General features: G+C 38.1%; 1 protein-coding gene across 1 annotated transcript in view; it reads left to right on the forward strand.

Annotated features, from left to right (window-relative positions):
* CAGE1 (cancer antigen 1) overlaps positions 1–18,354 on the forward strand; it is a 72,241-nt gene that overhangs the window by 4,662 nt on the left and 49,225 nt on the right. Inside the window, 6 exon segments of the mRNA XM_006864132.1 lie at positions 3,231–3,633; positions 4,227–4,236; positions 8,582–9,631; positions 11,258–11,392; positions 14,219–14,329; positions 15,022–15,102. Of these exon segments, the coding sequence (XP_006864194.1) occupies positions 3,231–3,633; positions 4,227–4,236; positions 8,582–9,631; positions 11,258–11,392; positions 14,219–14,329; positions 15,022–15,102 (1,790 nt within the window).

The following is an 18,354-nucleotide window of genomic DNA, read 5'->3' on the forward strand; positions in this document are numbered from 1 at the left end:
TTTAAAGTTATAAGTAGAAACACAATATATTTTAAATAATCTAACCAAAGGCCTTTAAGATTTCTATGGGAAAAAATGATACAACATTACCAGAAAACATAAATAAATACTTCATTTTCAACACTGTAAAGGTATCAGTTTTTCCTCAAATTTATAAATTAATGAAATTTTCTTTGGAGGTTAATCCTAACATTCAATTTGGAAAAAAAAGAGTCAATTTTGAAAAAGATGTGGAGCCTTGTCTTAGAAGATAAGATTTACTAGAGTTAACAGTAATTATAACAATGTAGTATAGGATTACTGTGAGTCAGCATTCACTGAAAGGTAGTGGGTTTGGTGGGTTTGAGGCTCAGTATGTGTTGAAATTCACTTGTTATGTAACAACAAAAGTAGGCCCCCAGCAACTCCATCAAAGTCACTAGGTGTTAAGTCAAACACATCTATTTTTTAATTTTCATTTCAAAACACAACTTTTAAACAGCATAATGGAACCATCTGTAAGTGATACATCTGAGGTTAACATCAGCAAACTACACACTGTAACACTGTATTTAGTACATATTACTAATGATGATTGTTAAATGCTGTGAATAGGTTCTGACTCATGTTAGATGCCATCAAGTTGATTCTAACTCATTACAACCCTGTGCACATCAGAACGAAACACTCCCAAGTACTGCAGCATCCTCACAAATGTCTTGCTTGAGCCCATTGCTGCTGCCACTGTGCCAGTCCATCTTGGTGGTGGTCTTCCTCTTTTTTGCTGACCCTCCACTTTACCAAGCATGATGTCTTTCTTCAGGGTCTAGTCCCTCTTGATAATATGTCCAAACCACGAGAGACAAAGTTGACCCTATATAGGATTTCTGAGGAGCAGCTGGTAGATTTAAATCACTGACATTGAGATTAGCAGTCCAGTGCTTATCCTACAGTGCCACACTGATGATTTGTTGTTGATGTTAAGTGCCATTGAGTCAGTTCTGACCCATAGCGACCCAGTATAGGGTTTATGATAAGATGTACAGTAAACTAAAGCAGTTCTAAATGCACATCATCATAACTCAGATAATGTTTCCAGTCAGAACTACCTATATTGTACAAAAGACAGCTAACAACAACATAATAAAAAAGTAAAATGAACAAGCCACAGACGGAGAGAAGATAGATGTAATACATGTATGATTAATACACAAGATTTTCAGTAATCTTCATGTTAAATCCTTCAAGTCAGTTCTGACTCATAGTGACCCTGTGTAGAGTTTCCAAGGAGCGGCTGGTGGGTTTGAACCACCAACCTTGTGGTTAGCAGTCCAGTGCTGTTCTGTAGCACCACACCAGGAGACTGCATGTTATATAGTTTTTCTGGTTTTCCAACTCAATAAGAAAAAGATAACCCAACAGGAAAACTATGTAACATGCAAATTACAGAAAAGGAAACCTGTAAGACCACTAAGTCCATGAAAGGATGCACATAAGAAATACTGCAATAAACTACCATCAGTTTGACAGGGTGGCAGAAAGTAAATCAAAGGAACTCTTCTGCTAATGAAATATTGAGAATTGGTATAACCGCTTTGGACAATAATTTTTGTAATGTCTAAGGAGCTCTGGTAGCATAGTGGTTACGAATCAGGCTGTGAACATCAAGGTCAGCAGTTCAAAACTACCAGCTGCTCCGTGGGAGAAAGATGAGGCTTTCTGCTCCCGTAAAGATTTACAGCTTTGGAAACCCTGTACAGGGTCGCTATGAGTCGGAACCGACTCCACAGCACTTAACAGCAACAACAACAAGTTGAAAATAGCTATTTTCAGCAATTTTATTTTTAGGTATATTTGGGACCTAAGACAATTTTTTTCACTGTAGTGTTGTTTTTAATAGTGAAATTAGAAATCGCCTAAATATCTAGCATGAAGGAAATACAGTCCTCTGTTAGAATGAACTAACAAGCCCTGGTGACTCTGTAGGATAAGCACTGGACTACGAACCACAAATGGACAATTCAAACCCACCAGCTGTGTTGTAGGAGAAAGATGAGGCTGTGTACTCCGGTAAAGGTCTAAAGTCTTGGAAATCTTACATAGAGTCACTAGGAGATGGATTGGGACTTCTGCTGTGAACCACAAGGTTGGCAGTTGAAACCAACGAGCTGCTCCTTAGAACCCCTATACAGGGTTGCTATGAGTCAGAACCGACTTGAAGGCACTTAACAACAACAAGAGATGGGTTGACACAGTGGCAGCAGCAGTGGGCTCAAATGTATTCACAATTGTGAGGCTGGTGCAGGACCAGACAGTGCTTCATTCTGTTGTGCATCGCATTGCTATGAGTCAGAACCAACTCAAGGACACCTAACAACAACAACAAGAGTTGGAAAAGACTTGCTGGCAATGAGCTTGGTCTTTTGAAAATTGGAATAAACTAGATCTATATGATTAATCAGGAGCTCTGACAGCGTAGTGGTTATGAGTCGGGCTGCTAACCTCAACTGCAAGCTGTTCCGTGGGAGAAAGATGAGGCTTTCTGCTCCCATTAAGATTCACAGCCTCGGAAATCCTATGCAGGGTCACTATGAGTTGAAACCGACTCCAAGGCACAGAACCACCACCACCATATGATTAATCACAAAGGCAAAATAACTTTTATGTGGCTATGTGGCAACAATGATGCCATGAGTCTGATATCTTCAGACTTCACCACAGAGGAGAAAAATCAGCATCAACAGTCTAAAACTAATTCCTGTGAAGTTTAGGATTAGACATGTCTTCACACCTTCCAACCTTTTTTTTTTTTTTAACCAATTCTGATATCAAGTTTCCCTCCCACCACCCTCTGCTTGAGTTCCATGGTTCCTTGCACTGTCCATACAGAACTCACATACATTGGCAAACATTTTATAATTAAAACACTTGTAAATTATAGTACAAAAAGAATTTTTAAATATATTTTAGAATTTGTTTTAATAATGCTGACATGAATGACATATAGCAAGCTTTTCTTTTCTTTTTATAGCAGTTATTTGGGTATTTCTTTCTCCCATGTAAAAAAAGTAAAAAGTTTTGGGTTTTTTGCTAGGACAAAAACTCCATGTCATAATCTATAGAATGAACTAAATTGAAATAATACATTATTCTCAAAAGGGTCCACCAGTTTATTTCTTTAAAAATAACTGTTAACATAAATCTATAGTAAACTAATTGTTATTTCCTTTCTTTTTCCTCTTTTTAATGAGATGTCAACTTTAAAAAGTATTCCCAGAATATGCTAATTCAGCCAGTTGACACCAATGTTTCTTCCTTGAAACAGTTTGAACCCATTTGTAAATTTCATTGGACTGAAGTCCTTAATGATGAAATGGAAACATTTCAAAGTTCCATGGAAGGCTTATCTTACACAGAGAAGGCAGAATTGCAAAGTCATGTGTGTAATTATGAAGAAGACAGCAATACAAAGAAAGATTTGTTTAAGGAAGATAATCCAGTGGGAATTAGCATTTCCACAAAAGAAGACCTATTAGCCAATAAATATGCCAGTGAACCTTCTAGAAGTCTGCCTTTAATCCACTGCTGTGGAAAAAAACAGGCTGAAAGTACTGCCAAGCCACCTGCCCTCAATCCTACTCAACCTCAAAGTTTATATAATGAAACTGTATACAGTGATGCTGAGGAACCTTTTAATAAAGAGACTAACTTGAACCTGCTTGATCTGAGCGCTAACTATAAAACAGAGGTAAATTTTTGATTGTCTGTAAAGTTTGTGGCGTGTTAAAGAATGTGTGTTTTTTTTTAAATACATATATATCATCTGAGACCTTTCCTGGTAGTGTTAAACCAACTAATCAGTACAAGTGAGCTTGCTTCTCTAGATTCTAAGAATTAATTCTGAGATTTTAATCAAGTCTGAAACATTTTTTTTCTAATAAATCCTGGCCAATATCTGTGGAATAGCACTACTGAATGATAATTTATTTGAGCATCAGGACTGTATTGTTCATCTTTGTATGCACTTTAGTGTCTATTATTGTTGTTAAGTGCCATTGAGTCACTTCCGACTCATAGGTACCCTATATAGGGTTTCCTAGGAGTGGCTGGTGAGCTTGAATCACCAACCTTGCATTTCAAACCCCCCTTGCAGTCCTGCACATTAACCCACAGTGCCACACTAGAACTCCTTAGTGTTTATATTGTTGTTGTTAAGTGCCATCGAGTCAATTCCAACCCATAGTGACCCTGTGTAGGGTTTCCAAGGAGCAGCTGGTGAGCTTGAACCACGGACCTTGCAGTTCAAATGACTTTGCAGTCTGATGCATTAGCCCACAGCGCCACACCATGGTCCCTTAAATAAAATCAGTTCTTAAATTGGCAGAATCAAACTGGTTGCAAAGAGGAAGGAGTGTAGCTAGGGGTTAATTAAATTATTTGACAAAAAATACAAAGATTTTTCTTTCATGTTGAACTTTTGTCAAAAAGCAAACATAATTTGTTTTTCTACGTGTTGGGCTGCTAACCTCAAGGTTGGCTGTTCAGACCCTTCCTGCTCCACAGGAGAAAGATGAAACTGTCTGCTCCCATAAGGATTTAGTCTCAGAAACCCTAATAAGCAGTTCTATTCTGTTCTGTAGTGTTACCTTGGAGTCCTAATGTGGTGCTGTAGGAAAGCACTGTACTGTTAACAAACCCACCAGCCACTCCTCAGAAAATCTACACAGGGTCACTCTGAGTACGAACCAACTCAACAGCACTTAACAACACCACCATAGTATTATTATGAGCCAGAATCAACTCAATGGCAGTGGGGAAATGGGCACCAAAGTGGAAAAAAATGCTGATCTCTTAATTTATTGATGTCCTGGTGTGGCACTATGGGTTAATGCACTGGACTGCAAAATCGGTTTGAACCTCAAGGTCAGTGGTTCAAGCTCACCAGCCGCTCCTTGGAAACCCTATACAGGGTCACTATGGGTTGGAGCCAACTCACCGGCACTCAACAACAACAGATACACGTATAGTGGCATCTTAAGAGTACTGAAGATGTCAGCACTATAAATCGTATGTACTTTCTGAGCCAAAAAAAAAAAAAAAAAAAGATTCTGGTTTGGACGAGTAGATACAATCCAAGACCAGCATAATTTGTAACTTTTCTTTTTCTTTTTTTTTTTTTTATGTTTTTATTGTGAATTGAGTGATTGTTTACATGGGAGAACATCAGTTTTACACTCATCATTTCATTGCAATGATTACAGTCTCCTCCATGCATCATCATTCAACAGTATTTGCTTCCATTCCCTCTATTATTTTTTAAGGAGGATGGGGTGGGGTGGGAGATGTACACAGAAATACTCAGGAATATATAATCATTTAAACAGCTGAAGGGCACATTCTGCAAGTCTACCTTCTGGCCGCCATCATATAGCCTTTCACTTTCCATGAATCTAGAGTCCTCAGCGGCTCTATCTCTCCATGTCATCTCTGCCTCCATCTCTGGTGTCACTGCTTCTCTGGATAGGATCCCGCATTCTGCTCATGCTCTTCTCCTTTGATGGTCCTCTGCTTCTGGACTTTAAGATTAACTACTCCCCTCTTTTTGTTACAAAACTTCTACCTTTACAGTTGTGACAGTCACAATTAGCCATGATAACAATTACTATTGAATCATAAGGATCTTATCCCCATCTCCTTTCATCAAACCCTTCTAGACAAGATGAAAACTACTCAGTGGAGAGTCTACCTTCCCCCACATACTCTGAAACTAAACTCCCTCTTGAAAACTTTAAGCTAGCCACTTCATGCCTTGATAGGCCCCCCATTTTAGATAGCCAATATCTAAGTTGCCCATCCCTATCAACCCTGTATGCAGAGGGGACAGGATTGATACTTGATATGAATACTCCTTCCCTCTCAGTTGGTATTTTGAGCTACTACATCCATAAATATAGGTCAAGTTCATCAAATTGTAGCAATTTACACTTGTTTCCTTTATCAAAAATTGTTTTTTATCCTTCTCTAAATGAGTTCTGATCATCAAGTCATCGAGGCTAGGTCAAATAGGTACTATCTACAAGTTTGGGCATTCTTGTGCATCTCCCCAACTTGTAACTTTTCATTGTGAGTTTGATGAGAAAGAGCTATGGTTAATATGTTCCTTTAATAAGTATGAGCAGCTTTATGTTTATTTGGATGTATTGGTAGTTATTAGCTGTTGTGAAATCAGTTCTTACTCATAGAGACCCTGTATAGGATTTCCAAGGCTGTAAATCTTTAAAGGAGCATCTTTCTCCTGTGAGTAGCTAGTGGATTTGAATTTGCTACCTTGTACTGTGGTTAATAGTCCAGTGTTTATCCTACAGCACCACCAGGGCTCCTCTACTTGGAGGTGGTAGTGGTGTGCCGTGAAGTTGAATTTGACTCATAGACACCCTGCATAAATCTTTATGGGAGCAGAAAGCTTCATCTTCTCTCATGGAACTGCTAGTAGTTTTGAACTGCTGACCTTGAGGTTAGCAGCTTGACTCCTAACCACTAAGCTACCAGAGCTCCTTATTTGGAAGTAGATGTCAGCATTTAAAAGGGAACTTTAATTAATTTTTTGTTTAGTTAGGATTGTTCTTTCCTCTTTTCATTACATTTATTCATTTAGTTGGCCAATAAATACTTTCAAGCATCTGTTCTGTGCCAGGCTTTGTGCTATGGATTGATTCATCATTGGTTCATCCTAAAAAACAAAAAGCCATATTTCTTATCCTCCTAAAGATAACATTTCTAGTAGAGGATAAGGACATTAATCACAATACACAAATAAATGTATACTTACAACTATGATGGTGGTGATAGTGGTGATTGTGTGCCATCAAGTCAGTTCTGACTCATAGCAACCCTGTATAGGCTTTCTGAGGCTGTAAACCTTTATAGGAGCAGAAACCCTCATCTTACTCCTGAGGAGCAATTGGTAGATTCAGACTGCTGACCTTGCGGTTAACAGCATAGCTCATAATTCACTGTGATGCCAGGGTTTCTTGCACCTGTGTTAAATGCTGTGAATACATGTTAGCATGTACATTAGGAGTCTATAATAGGGATACAAGCCATTAACCCAGTTATGAATGTCCATATGTAGTTAGGAACCAACCCCTATAAAGCCTATTATAGTAACAATTTGGAGTGGGCACTGTGGGTTAATGCAGAGGACTGCAAAGTTGTTTGAACCACAAAGTCATCAGTTCAAGCTTACCAGCTGCTCCTCGAAAGCCCTATACAGGGTCACTATGGGTCAGAACTGACTTGATGGCACTTAACAGCAACAACAAAACATGGTTTGTAATAACAAACAGGTACTGCTTTGCAATGCACATCAAAACATTATTATGATGTTATTCTATTATTATGTTAAAGATAGTTTATTGTACCTGGTAGTATTTCTTTAATGGTTTTATGCATAAAAAGATAGACTATATACAATGACAAACATTTGACTAACTGACATTAGATATGAACCATACCTAACTGTTCTAATTTGCAAAAAATTCAACTTAAAGACAGACTTAGTAACAGAACTCATTTGTAAATTAGAACCTGCCTGTTGGTTGAGGAATTTAGGTAAGTGTTCCCTGAAGAAGTAATTGAGCTAAATTCTGAAGGATGTTGTTGTTAAATGCCATCAAGTTGACTTCTACTCATTAGTGGCCTTGCGTGGAGTTTCTGAGGAGCGGATGGTGGCTTTGAACTGCCAACCTTGTAGTTAGCAGTCCAGTGCTTATACTACAGTGCCACAAGGATGAGTAGGAATTACCTAAGTAGTGATGGGTACGAGGACATTCCATTCAGAAGGAACAATGTACAGAAGCCCTGAGGATGTGGATCACATGATACGTAGAAGGACCGGAAGGAAGCTGGGTAGAGGGAGCAAAAGTGATGGAGGAGAGCAGGCTCAGGTCAGATAGCAGTGTCAGATGTCAGTGCCTTATAGGCCTGAACCAGGAGAGTTGTCTTATCCCAAAGCAATGAAAAAACTTAAAATATTAGAATACAGGAGTTCAATATTTTTAAATTACAGAAATTTATATAGCCTGCCCCGTCAGGTATCTTCTATGAGGTTTTTATGTCATATGTATTTCAGTGTACTCTTGCCATAATGTATTGTCCCTCAAAACTTATATTGTTGACATAAAGTCCATCATGAGACATGGTCTTCTGGCATTCTAATGCTTATAGGATTTATGGCGTAGTAAAGTCATGGTTTAAATGGAGAATTAACAATAAAAGCTTTAGTCTAAAGGGATTATATGAGTAGAGTAGTAGATAAATTCATTTGTTAATTCATTTGAAGTCTAAGAAAATAGCATCTTTTATTGTGTCCAGAAACGTTCTATGTCATATAAAATGGTGAGAGTACCAAGTAAGATGACATGTGATGCTTCACTTTATCATCTACGTGCTTTCTTTACAATTTCCAAGTAATTCTTAGAAAAGTCCTGCAAGCAGGTGTATTAGTGTTGTTTTATAGCTGGGGAAACGAAAGTTGGGATCTAATTCCAAAGCTCATGGTCTTTCTACTTGTTCCCATTTGTTTATTTACTATAATTTATAGATGGCAGTTTCACCAAATGAAATGCAGAGTTCTGGGGAGAATCCTCAGATGTCAGTTAGTCACCAAAAGGAAGTCAAAATTGGGGTTGTGGAAAGTCCAGGAATTTTCTCAACATGGTCCCTGTCAAACGTTTCCTGGAGTGGTGGAGGATCCAGGGAGGACTGCAAGACCTCTGACACAGAGCGAAGCTTCGAAAGCTTACAACCTTTGGAAGAAGATATGGCTTTAAATGAAGTCTTACGGAAATTAAAACATACCAACAAAAAACAGCAAATGCGAATCCAAGACCTACAGTGTAGTAACATGTATTTAGAGAAGAAGATTAAAGAATTACAGATGAAGATTACCAGGCAGCAAGTGTTGGTTGACATCATTAATAAACTAAAGGAGAATGTTGAAAAATTAATTGACGACAAATACAAAATAATCCTAGAGAAGAATGATGCTGACAGAACGCTGAAGAACACTCAAGAGATGTTATCTAACACCCAAAAACATCTTCATGAGTCACGGAACGAAAAGAAAACTTTACAGATGGAGATTAAAAAGATCAAGGTGAATTATGTTCATCTTCAGGAAAGGTACATGACAGAAATTCAGCAAAAAAATAAATCTCTAACTCAGTGCATTGAGATGAACAGAACCTTAAGCAAGAAAGAAGAAGAGCTAGGGAGGCTTCAGCAAGTCAAAGGAGAATTGGAGAAAGCCACCGCTTCTGCTCTGGACTTGCTGAAAAGGGAAAAGGAGACCAGAGGACAAGAGTTCATGTCTTTACAAGAGGAATTCCAGAAACATGAAAAACAAACCTTACAAGAAAGACAGAAACTGAAATCTAGTCTTGAGAAATTGGTCGCTCAAGTTAAATATTTGCAATATATCTCTGAAAGTGAAAAGTCTAAGAATATGAAACTTCAGCAACAGATCAATGAAGTAAAAAATGAAAACGCAAAACTTCATCAGCAGGTTACAACAAGTGAGGAGCAAAATTTCCTACCTAAATATGAGATAGCTGAGTTAAAGGAGCAACTAGAGGATTCAGAACTTGCAAAGGTATTGATGCAATCTCTATTGTCAAATTTCAGGAGTTTCTAATAGCATAGATATGCATATTTGGCCCCTATAAGTGACATCATTTGTATTGGTTATTACATAAATGAAAAGATAGTGTATACCGTGACCTCGTGTTATAGCAACTTTCACATTTTAGTCCTATGGACACATAATACTCTGTTATCTGATTAGTCTTACCCAAGACTGAGGCTTTATGTTTCTTGTCCATGCTTCTTACTTTGTGTCAGGATTTCAAATACTATCAAATGGCATGGCACTTACATATATTATTTGTTGAAGGTGTCCTTTGAGGGCCTACTTTGTCAATCTATAATTGGCATAAGTGTTATTTTAAAATAAATAATTCTACTATTCTTAAGAATTCTTAGCTACATAGATAGAACGATTTTATTGTTCCCTCTGTTTAGAAAAATTTTCTATGATTTTTTTCTCCAGAACAAAGAACAGATTACCTACAGCAGTTGTTCTCAAACTTGAAGAGGCATCAGAATCCCCTGGAGAGCTTGCTAAAACATAGATTCCTGGACCTTAATCTGCCTTACCCCCACAGTTTTGGGTTCAGTAGGTCTGGGGTGGGACCTGAGAATTCCCAACAAGTTCTTAGGAAATGCTGATGCTACTTGTCTAGGGTCACACTTTGAGAATCACTGATAAGCGAGGATGACCATAAATTGCTCTCCTAATCAACAACATGACAAGTTTTGAATTGGTGGGTTCTGACTGAATTGGTTTTATTTCTCATACAGAAATTTAACACAATGTACTATTTTGGTTTCTTGAACTTTCTTTTAAACAACAGCAAAATGTATTGGCTTGACTAAACAAATTTTGTTGTTGTTGTAAAGTGCCATCGAGTTGGTTCCGACCCAAAGCGACCTTGTATAGAATTTCCAAGGAGCGACTCATGAGCTTGAACCACCGACTTTGTGGTTCAAACTGACTTTGCAGTCCAACGCATTAACCCATAGTGCCACACCAAAACTACAATCAAATTTTTTAATGCCCTCCAAGTCATATTTAATCTACTTTTAATCTGCTTTTCTTGAACCCTAGGTTAGTGCTCTCAAAGTATAGTCTGTGGTATATGTGAGGTAAAATTATTTTCATAAAAATATTAAGATATTATTTGCCTTTTCTACTCTCATTCTTCTGTAGATGTTTAGAGGCGTCTTCCAGAAGCTATGTGATATATAATGATGTATTTGCTTTTATGCTAATGTAATGTGTAAAGCAATATGAAAAATCAGCTTGCCTTAACCCAGAATTTAAAATATTTGCAAATATGTAAATGAGTATCACTTAAATTTTTTTGTTTTGAATAAAATGGTAATTTTTTACTACAAAATTGCCATCTAACATGTAATGTGTTTAATATTATTTAAACAAATTAGTATAAAAATATTAAATATCAGTTTATATAACCCACATAAATAAATAACTTTTTAGGGTCAACGGCACTTAATAACAACAACAAATAAAAGAATCCTGAATTCAAAAAGTTTGAGAACCACTGCTCAAGGTTTGGGTTTTTTATTTAGTATTTTACTTAAAGGTAACCTAGTTGTCTAGCCTTTATTGTAACAAATCTGATTTGTGTGCATGTAGGATACAAAGAGGATACATTCTAATTTGTTTCTGAATTGTGAAGAAGAGAGTCTGAGTCTTCCAGATGACAAAAGAACGCTGGCCTCCAAAATTCACAGTCTGCTAACTCTGATGGTAGGACTTCTCACATGCCAGGTACTAAGCTCATTCAGTTGTTGCTATTAGGAGTTTCTGGTGGAAGATTCATGTTCCATGGTTCCTAAGGAGCTCTGATAGCGTGGTAGGTTATGCATTGGCCTGCTAACCTCAAGGTCAGCAGTTTGAATCTACCAGTCTCTCCTTGGGAGAAAGGTGAGGTTTTCTGCTAAATTAAAGGTATACAGCCTAGGAAACCCATATAGGGTCACTGTGACTTGGAACTGACTCCTTCGCACACAACCACCACCACCATTACCACTGGACTCCTGAGGTGGCACTGCAGGATAAGCACTGGACTGCTAACTGCAAGGTTAGCAGTTCAAGCCTACCAGCCGGTCCTCAGATAACCTATGTATACAAGGTCACTATGAGTCGGAATTGACTGGACTGCGGTCACACCACCACCATCTAATGCTGTCTCATTAACATAACAAGGGAAGCCCATTCCTAGAGGGGACAGTGTTGTTAAGTACCCTCCAGTTGGTTTTGACTCATAGTGACCCTACATTGGATTTCCAAGGAGCGGCTAGTGGGTTTGTACTGCCAACACTGTGGTTAACAGTCCAGTAGTGCTTATCCTACAGAGTCATACCAGGACGCCTAAATAACCACTACCCTAACATCAGACCAAACCAAACTGCCATCGATTCATAGTGACCCTGTGTAGGGTTTCCGAGGCTGTAAATCTTTATGGAAGCAAGAAAGCCCCCTCGTTCTCCCATAGAATGTTATTATTGTTGACTCTTAAGAAGTTGTTTATCTAAAGTATAGGTTTTTGGAGGGAGGAATGTGGAGCTGTGTACTCTAGGATTAAAAATAGCTTTAGTGTCAGATTACTTCCCAGCTGTATGAACTTGATTAAGTAACAACTTTCTCAATGTTCTCTCATGTTAAATTGGGATAGGAATTCTGGTGTGACACTGTAGGATAAGCACTGAACTGTTAACTGCTAGGTTGGAAGTTCAAACCCTCCAGCCACTGAGAGGGACAAAGATGAAGCTCCCTTAAAGATTTACTGCCTGCAAGGTTTGCAAGATCGACATGTGTCTGAATCAGCTCTCTGGCAGTGGGGTGGCCCAGGGAGGATGCAAGTACTGCATTTGATGTGAGAACACATTAGAGGGCATGACACTTCATAGATCCTCATAATTCGCTCTTTCATCCTCATCCTTCTATTACTGCCCATTTATTTGTTCTTCTGTGCCCTCACCAGAGTTAGAATTTGGGGGCCTGGGTTTCTGATGTTCCTGAACCAGCACAAATTCTGTTTTCTGTTACCTACAATTTGCTGAACATCTAGCATTTATTGGGTGCTGGAAACGGGACTAAACAGTTCACACAGAGAACATACAATGTCACTTATAACCTATATCTACCTAAAGTTTATTTTAAAATACTTGAATCTGAATGGGCACAGAATCCTTTGCTATAAGCTTTCTACTCAACTTTGCCCTTTCAAACATTTATTTATTCACCATTTGCTTTGTTTTATCCTGTCTCTGTGGAAGCTGCTATTCTTTCTCTGACTTGTTTGCTAGCTGCTGCTTCTCTATCAGACTTCTCAATGGTGCAGTCTGCCTTCTTTGTAGATTTCATGCCATTCTCAACAAGTCTTACTTGCTTTCATATCTTTCCTACCCCACTAGAACATTAGCCTTCAAGATCAGAGATTTGGTATGCACTGTGAACCACGGTATGCCCTGTACCGGCACCTAATGCTGGGCTTAGGACATATAGGCTCTCAACAAAAACTTGTTGACTGCCTGTCCTCTTCTTGGAGGTTGTTGGATTTTCTTTGACACTACTGCTCGTGAATTCTCTAACTTAATTTTTACATCATTCTTAGTGTTAGTCTTTTTTTAAGCACAGGAAAACAAACTGAGGCTTAGTTGAGTTACTTGTCCAAAATTTCACATGTGATTAAGAGGCAGAACTCATATATAAACCCAGGCAGCTTGACTTCAGTGCATGCACGTTGACCCCTGGGTTATATAGATACAAGTACTGTATTAGTTTAGGTAAACCTGCTGCTGGCAGTTGATTCTAACTCATGGTGACCCCAGGTGTTACAGAGTAGAAATAAAAAGCATAGGATTTTCTTGGTGAGTGGTCTTTATGGAAACATACTGTCAGACCTTTTTCCCCACTGAAGTACTCATGTGTCGGCTTAAATTGCCAATCTTTAGGTTCGTAGTTGAACTCAAACTGTTTGCACTACCCAGGGGCCTTTCGTGTGGGGTACCTAAAATAACTAGAGTTTCCATTTTGTTGATGATATCTGATTGTTCTGGTGATAGAGTAAATTTTAATTTAGAGAAATAGCAACTTGTGTAAAATGTGGATTTGGAAACTGACTAGATGAAGGGGAAAGGTATACATACGAATCTGGTGGTGGTACTTGTGCCGTGGGGTCTGTACCGAATCACAGTGACCCTGAATAGGGTTTGCGAGGCTGTAAATCATTACAGGAACAGAAAGCCTCATCTTTCTCCTTTGGAATCCCTGCTAGTTTTGAACTGCTAACTGTGAGATTAGCAGCCCAATTCGTAACCACTTCGCATGTTTAATTATCATAGATGGGTATTAACATTTCAACAATTATACTAATCTATCCCAATATCAATTTACTAAACAAATGAATCTGTATGAAGCCTTTCCACAATAATCTTTCATTAAGTGAAAAATAATTAAAGAATTGAATTCAATATTCTTTTACCTCCTTTGTTTTGCTTACTTAGTATGAAAGAGATATTTATGTTTTCTTCTCCTTCCTTTTAGCTTTATTGAAACTTTTAATCTAGTTTCTTAAACTATTATCTTTAGGACTTCACCAATCCTGATGCTGAACATTTCAAAGACAGTGAGAAAATTAGTGATGCAGTGCTGCAAAAATTGAAGTGCTTCCTCCTTAAAAAGAAAAATTTAGATAAAGAGGTACTGTATTTGCTCCTCATTCTAAAAATAATAACATTTTGAATGAAAACAGAAAAATAGCCAATTGTGAAAAAAATTCTAAAATATTTTAAGAATTGTTTTACAAACTAAGTAAGCTTGCTATGCATCTTATTTAGAGCAACACTTGATTTGTTTTATAACTAGTAAGTCTGTATTAGAGAATCTCATGCATCTACCAAAAAAAATAAAAAGGTACATGATATTTTTCAATTTAGCATTGCACAACTGATTGCTGAAAAATAGTTTGTTTTTACATTCTTATGCTACCACAAAGATTTAAACACCTCCCACAGGGTTGCTATGAGTCAGAACCAACTCAGTAATACTTAACAACAACATCAGTGGCATCACTGAGCTGTTATCATTCTCCTGCCTCCCCTGACCCTCCTCCCATAGCAGAGCAGACAGAAGCCTTAGTCATGCTTATTACCAGTTTTAATCATAGAACAATATGGGATAAATACAGTTATAAATTGCTTAAATATAATAAATTGCTTAGATTATATGAATACAAATGACAAAATTGTTTTATAAAAATCTTTCTATATGGAATTGTAGCATTATTAGTTGCAACATTATTAACAACTGAATGGTTGGATGATTTTATTTAAAATTTTATATAATACAGTTTTTTTTCTCTCTTCTAAAGTATAAAATGCTTTTTTTCTTAGCTATTGAAACATAAAGCCAGAATCACAACCATTAGAGAATTAATTGCTAATGAAAAAGCTTTTCAAGATCAAGTTTTTGAGGTAAGTTTAGCATTTACTATGTCCTGGTGTGGCATTGTGGGTTAATGCACTGGACTGCAAAGTTGTTTGAACTGCAAGGTCTGCGGTTCAAGCTCACCAGCCACTCCTTGGAAACCCTATTCAGGGTCGCTATGGGTCGGAACCGGCTCGACGGCACTTAACAACAACAACAACATCCTTAATATGTGAGTCCTGGTGTGGCACTGTGGGTTAATGCACTGGACTGCAAAGTTGGTTTGAACTACAAGGCAGGCGGGTTCAAACTCACCAGTTACTCACTCCTTGGAAACGCCAACTTGACGGGACTTAACAACAACAACATCCTTAATGGAGTCCTAGTGTTGTGCTGTAGGATAAGCACTCAACCCTGAGGTCTGTTTAAACCACAAATTTGGTGGCTCAAACTTACCACCTGCTCCTCAGAAACCCTTTATAGGGTTGATATGAGTTGGAGCTGACTTGACAGCACTTACCAACAACACTCCTTAATATACGTGAAGACATCTTCTTGCCCTTTGTCAGATGGATATGAATTTTTAATTTTGTTATGAACTGATTTAAGCACATGATGAATAAAGACATTGATTTTTTCAAATCCTGGTTGTTTCATGAAATGATATGACCATAGTTTCTTGATTGATTTTTATGTGATAGAATTTAGGACCACTGATTCGTTTTGTAGCAAAAATTGCTTGCTAATTGTTTTTAGCTATTAGCTCTATGATTTCTTTATCATCATTAGCAACAAAAAAGTTTATTAAAGCTAACTAATATCAGGCTTTATGACTCCAACTTTTCTTCTTCTTCTAGGTTTCAGAGTTGGGGATAGCTCTGTTATCTTATTAAAGGATACTAGGAATCTCTATTATTTGGTGGTGGTGGGGAACTGGGGGAGGAAAGAGAGAGAAGAAATTTTGTATCTGTGAGGCGAATGGACATCATAACCAGGTGGTAGTCTCACTGGGATTATCACTCTAAGTGGTACAGTCACTGTCAGCTGGGACTATGCACTCTGCAAATGACCTAGATCAAAACAAGTCTCACTATCATTTGGAAAGTGGCTTCCTTAGATTATGTGATAGAGAAGTGATGTTGGAATGAGCATCCCAGATTGCCGCCTTTAGGACCCCATTTCTGAAACTTAACTTAGAAAAGAGCTATAAGATCAATAACCCATTAACAGCAAAATTTAATCACTAAGCATTAAAAGGTCAGTGACATTCTTCAGGAAAAAGGAATACTTACATCTGCAAATTTTGCTGTAGATAAACTTTTCCTCTAAGCTTCTGGATAACAGTTGTAATGAAAATAAGGAAAATTAAAAGCAGACAACTTTGAAAGACATTTTTCATAAAAGAATATGACAATTCTCCTTTTTTTATCCTGACCAACACCAGCAGCAGCAGTCTTGTACACACTACCTTCTCCTGGGTGCATTGTGAAGGAAAGGGAATTGTATGTAGAAGATGTGGGCGGACCTATTTCTAAATTTTGTAGTTCAGCTGAATCTTGTCACTTGAAATGGGTGACATGGTTTTGTTTGGTTAAAACACAAGTAGATAAGTCTTTCAACCTTTGGACTTCTCTGTGTATAAGTTTTCATTTTACATTCTCACTTCAGTTTTTAATTTTTATAATATTTTATGTAATGGTTGGGTGGGTTTTGAACTGATTGACAGATTGGAGCATGGAAACCTGACACAAAGGTTAAAATGAAAGATGAATTATTATCATTAAAGATCATCTGAAGCATACACTTATTCCAGATGGTTTGTTGTTGTTGTTGTTAGGTGCCATCGAGTCGGTACTGACTCATAGCGAACTTATGCACAACAGAAGGAAACACTGTCTGATCCTGGGCCAACCTCACTGTTGCCACACTTGAGTCCATCAATGCTGCCACTTGGCCAATCCATCTCATTGGGGGTCTTCCTCTTTTTCTCTGACCCTCTCTCTACCTTACCAAACATGACATCCTTCTCCAGCGAATGGTCCCTCCTGACAACATGTCCAAAGTACAAGAGACGAAGTTTGACCATCTCGGCCTCCAAGGAGCACTATGGCTGCACTTCTTCCTAAATGGATCTATTGGTTCTTTTGGCAACCCATGGCACTTTCAATATTCTCCTCCAATACCCTAACTCAAAGCATTAATTCTTATACGGTCTTCCTTACCCACTGTCCAGCTTTCGCATGCATATGCCTGGCACATCCTTTCAATGATGGACTTGAATGCATCCTCTCTAATTGTACACAGTAAAAACATAAAAAGCCATCAGTGGAAGAGAACTCAGGCATAGGAATGCATAGAGCACAGTTGTAGTGGTGTTATTGTTAGGTGCCATCGAGCTGGTGCTAACTCATAGGTGCCATTGAGCTGGTGCCAACCCTATACCCAACAGAATGAACACTGCCCGGTCCTGTGCCAATGTCACAATAATTGATATGCTTGAGCCCATTGATGCTGCCACTTGGCCAATCCATCTTGATGGGGGTCTTCCTCTTTTTCTCTGACCCTCCACTTTACCAAACATGATATCCTTCTCCAGGGACTGGTCCCTCCTGATAATATGTGTGAAGTATGAGAGATGAAGTCTGGCCATCCTGGCTTCCAAGGAGCATTCTGGCTATACTTCTTCCAACACAGATCAGTTTGTTCTTTTTAGCAGTCTGTGGTACTTTTAATATTCTCCTCCAACACCATAACTCAAATGCATCAGTTCTTCTATGGTCTTCCAATTTCACATGCATATGGGGTTATTGAAAATACCATGGCTTGGGTCAGGCACACTTTAGTCCTCAAACTGACGTCATTGCTTGCCAACACTTTAAAGAGGTCTTGTGCAGCAGATTTTCCTAATGGAATACATTGTTTGTTATCTTTACTGCTGCTTCCATTAGTGTTGATGGTCTTTGGTAACTTCAATCTTTTCTCCATTTATCTTGATGTTATTTATTGGTTCAGTGGTGAGGACATTTTCTTTACATGAAGGTGCAACCCATACCGAAGGCTATGGTCTTTGATCTTCATCAGAAAGTATTTTAAGTCATTGTCTCTTCCAGCAAGCAAGATCGTATCATCTACATATCACAGGTTGTTAATGAGTCTTCCTCCAATGACGCTATGTTCTTGTTCATATAATCGAGCTTCTCAGATTATGTATGTGTTCAGCATACAGACTGAATAAGTAATGCGAAAAAGTACAACCCTGGAACACAACTTTCAGTGATTCCATGTCTTATTCTAACAAC

Source organism: Chrysochloris asiatica, unplaced genomic scaffold (assembly GCF_000296735.1).
Source record: "Chrysochloris asiatica unplaced genomic scaffold, ChrAsi1.0 scaffold00060, whole genome shotgun sequence".
NCBI lineage: Eukaryota > Metazoa > Chordata > Mammalia > Afrosoricida > Chrysochloridae > Chrysochloris > Chrysochloris asiatica.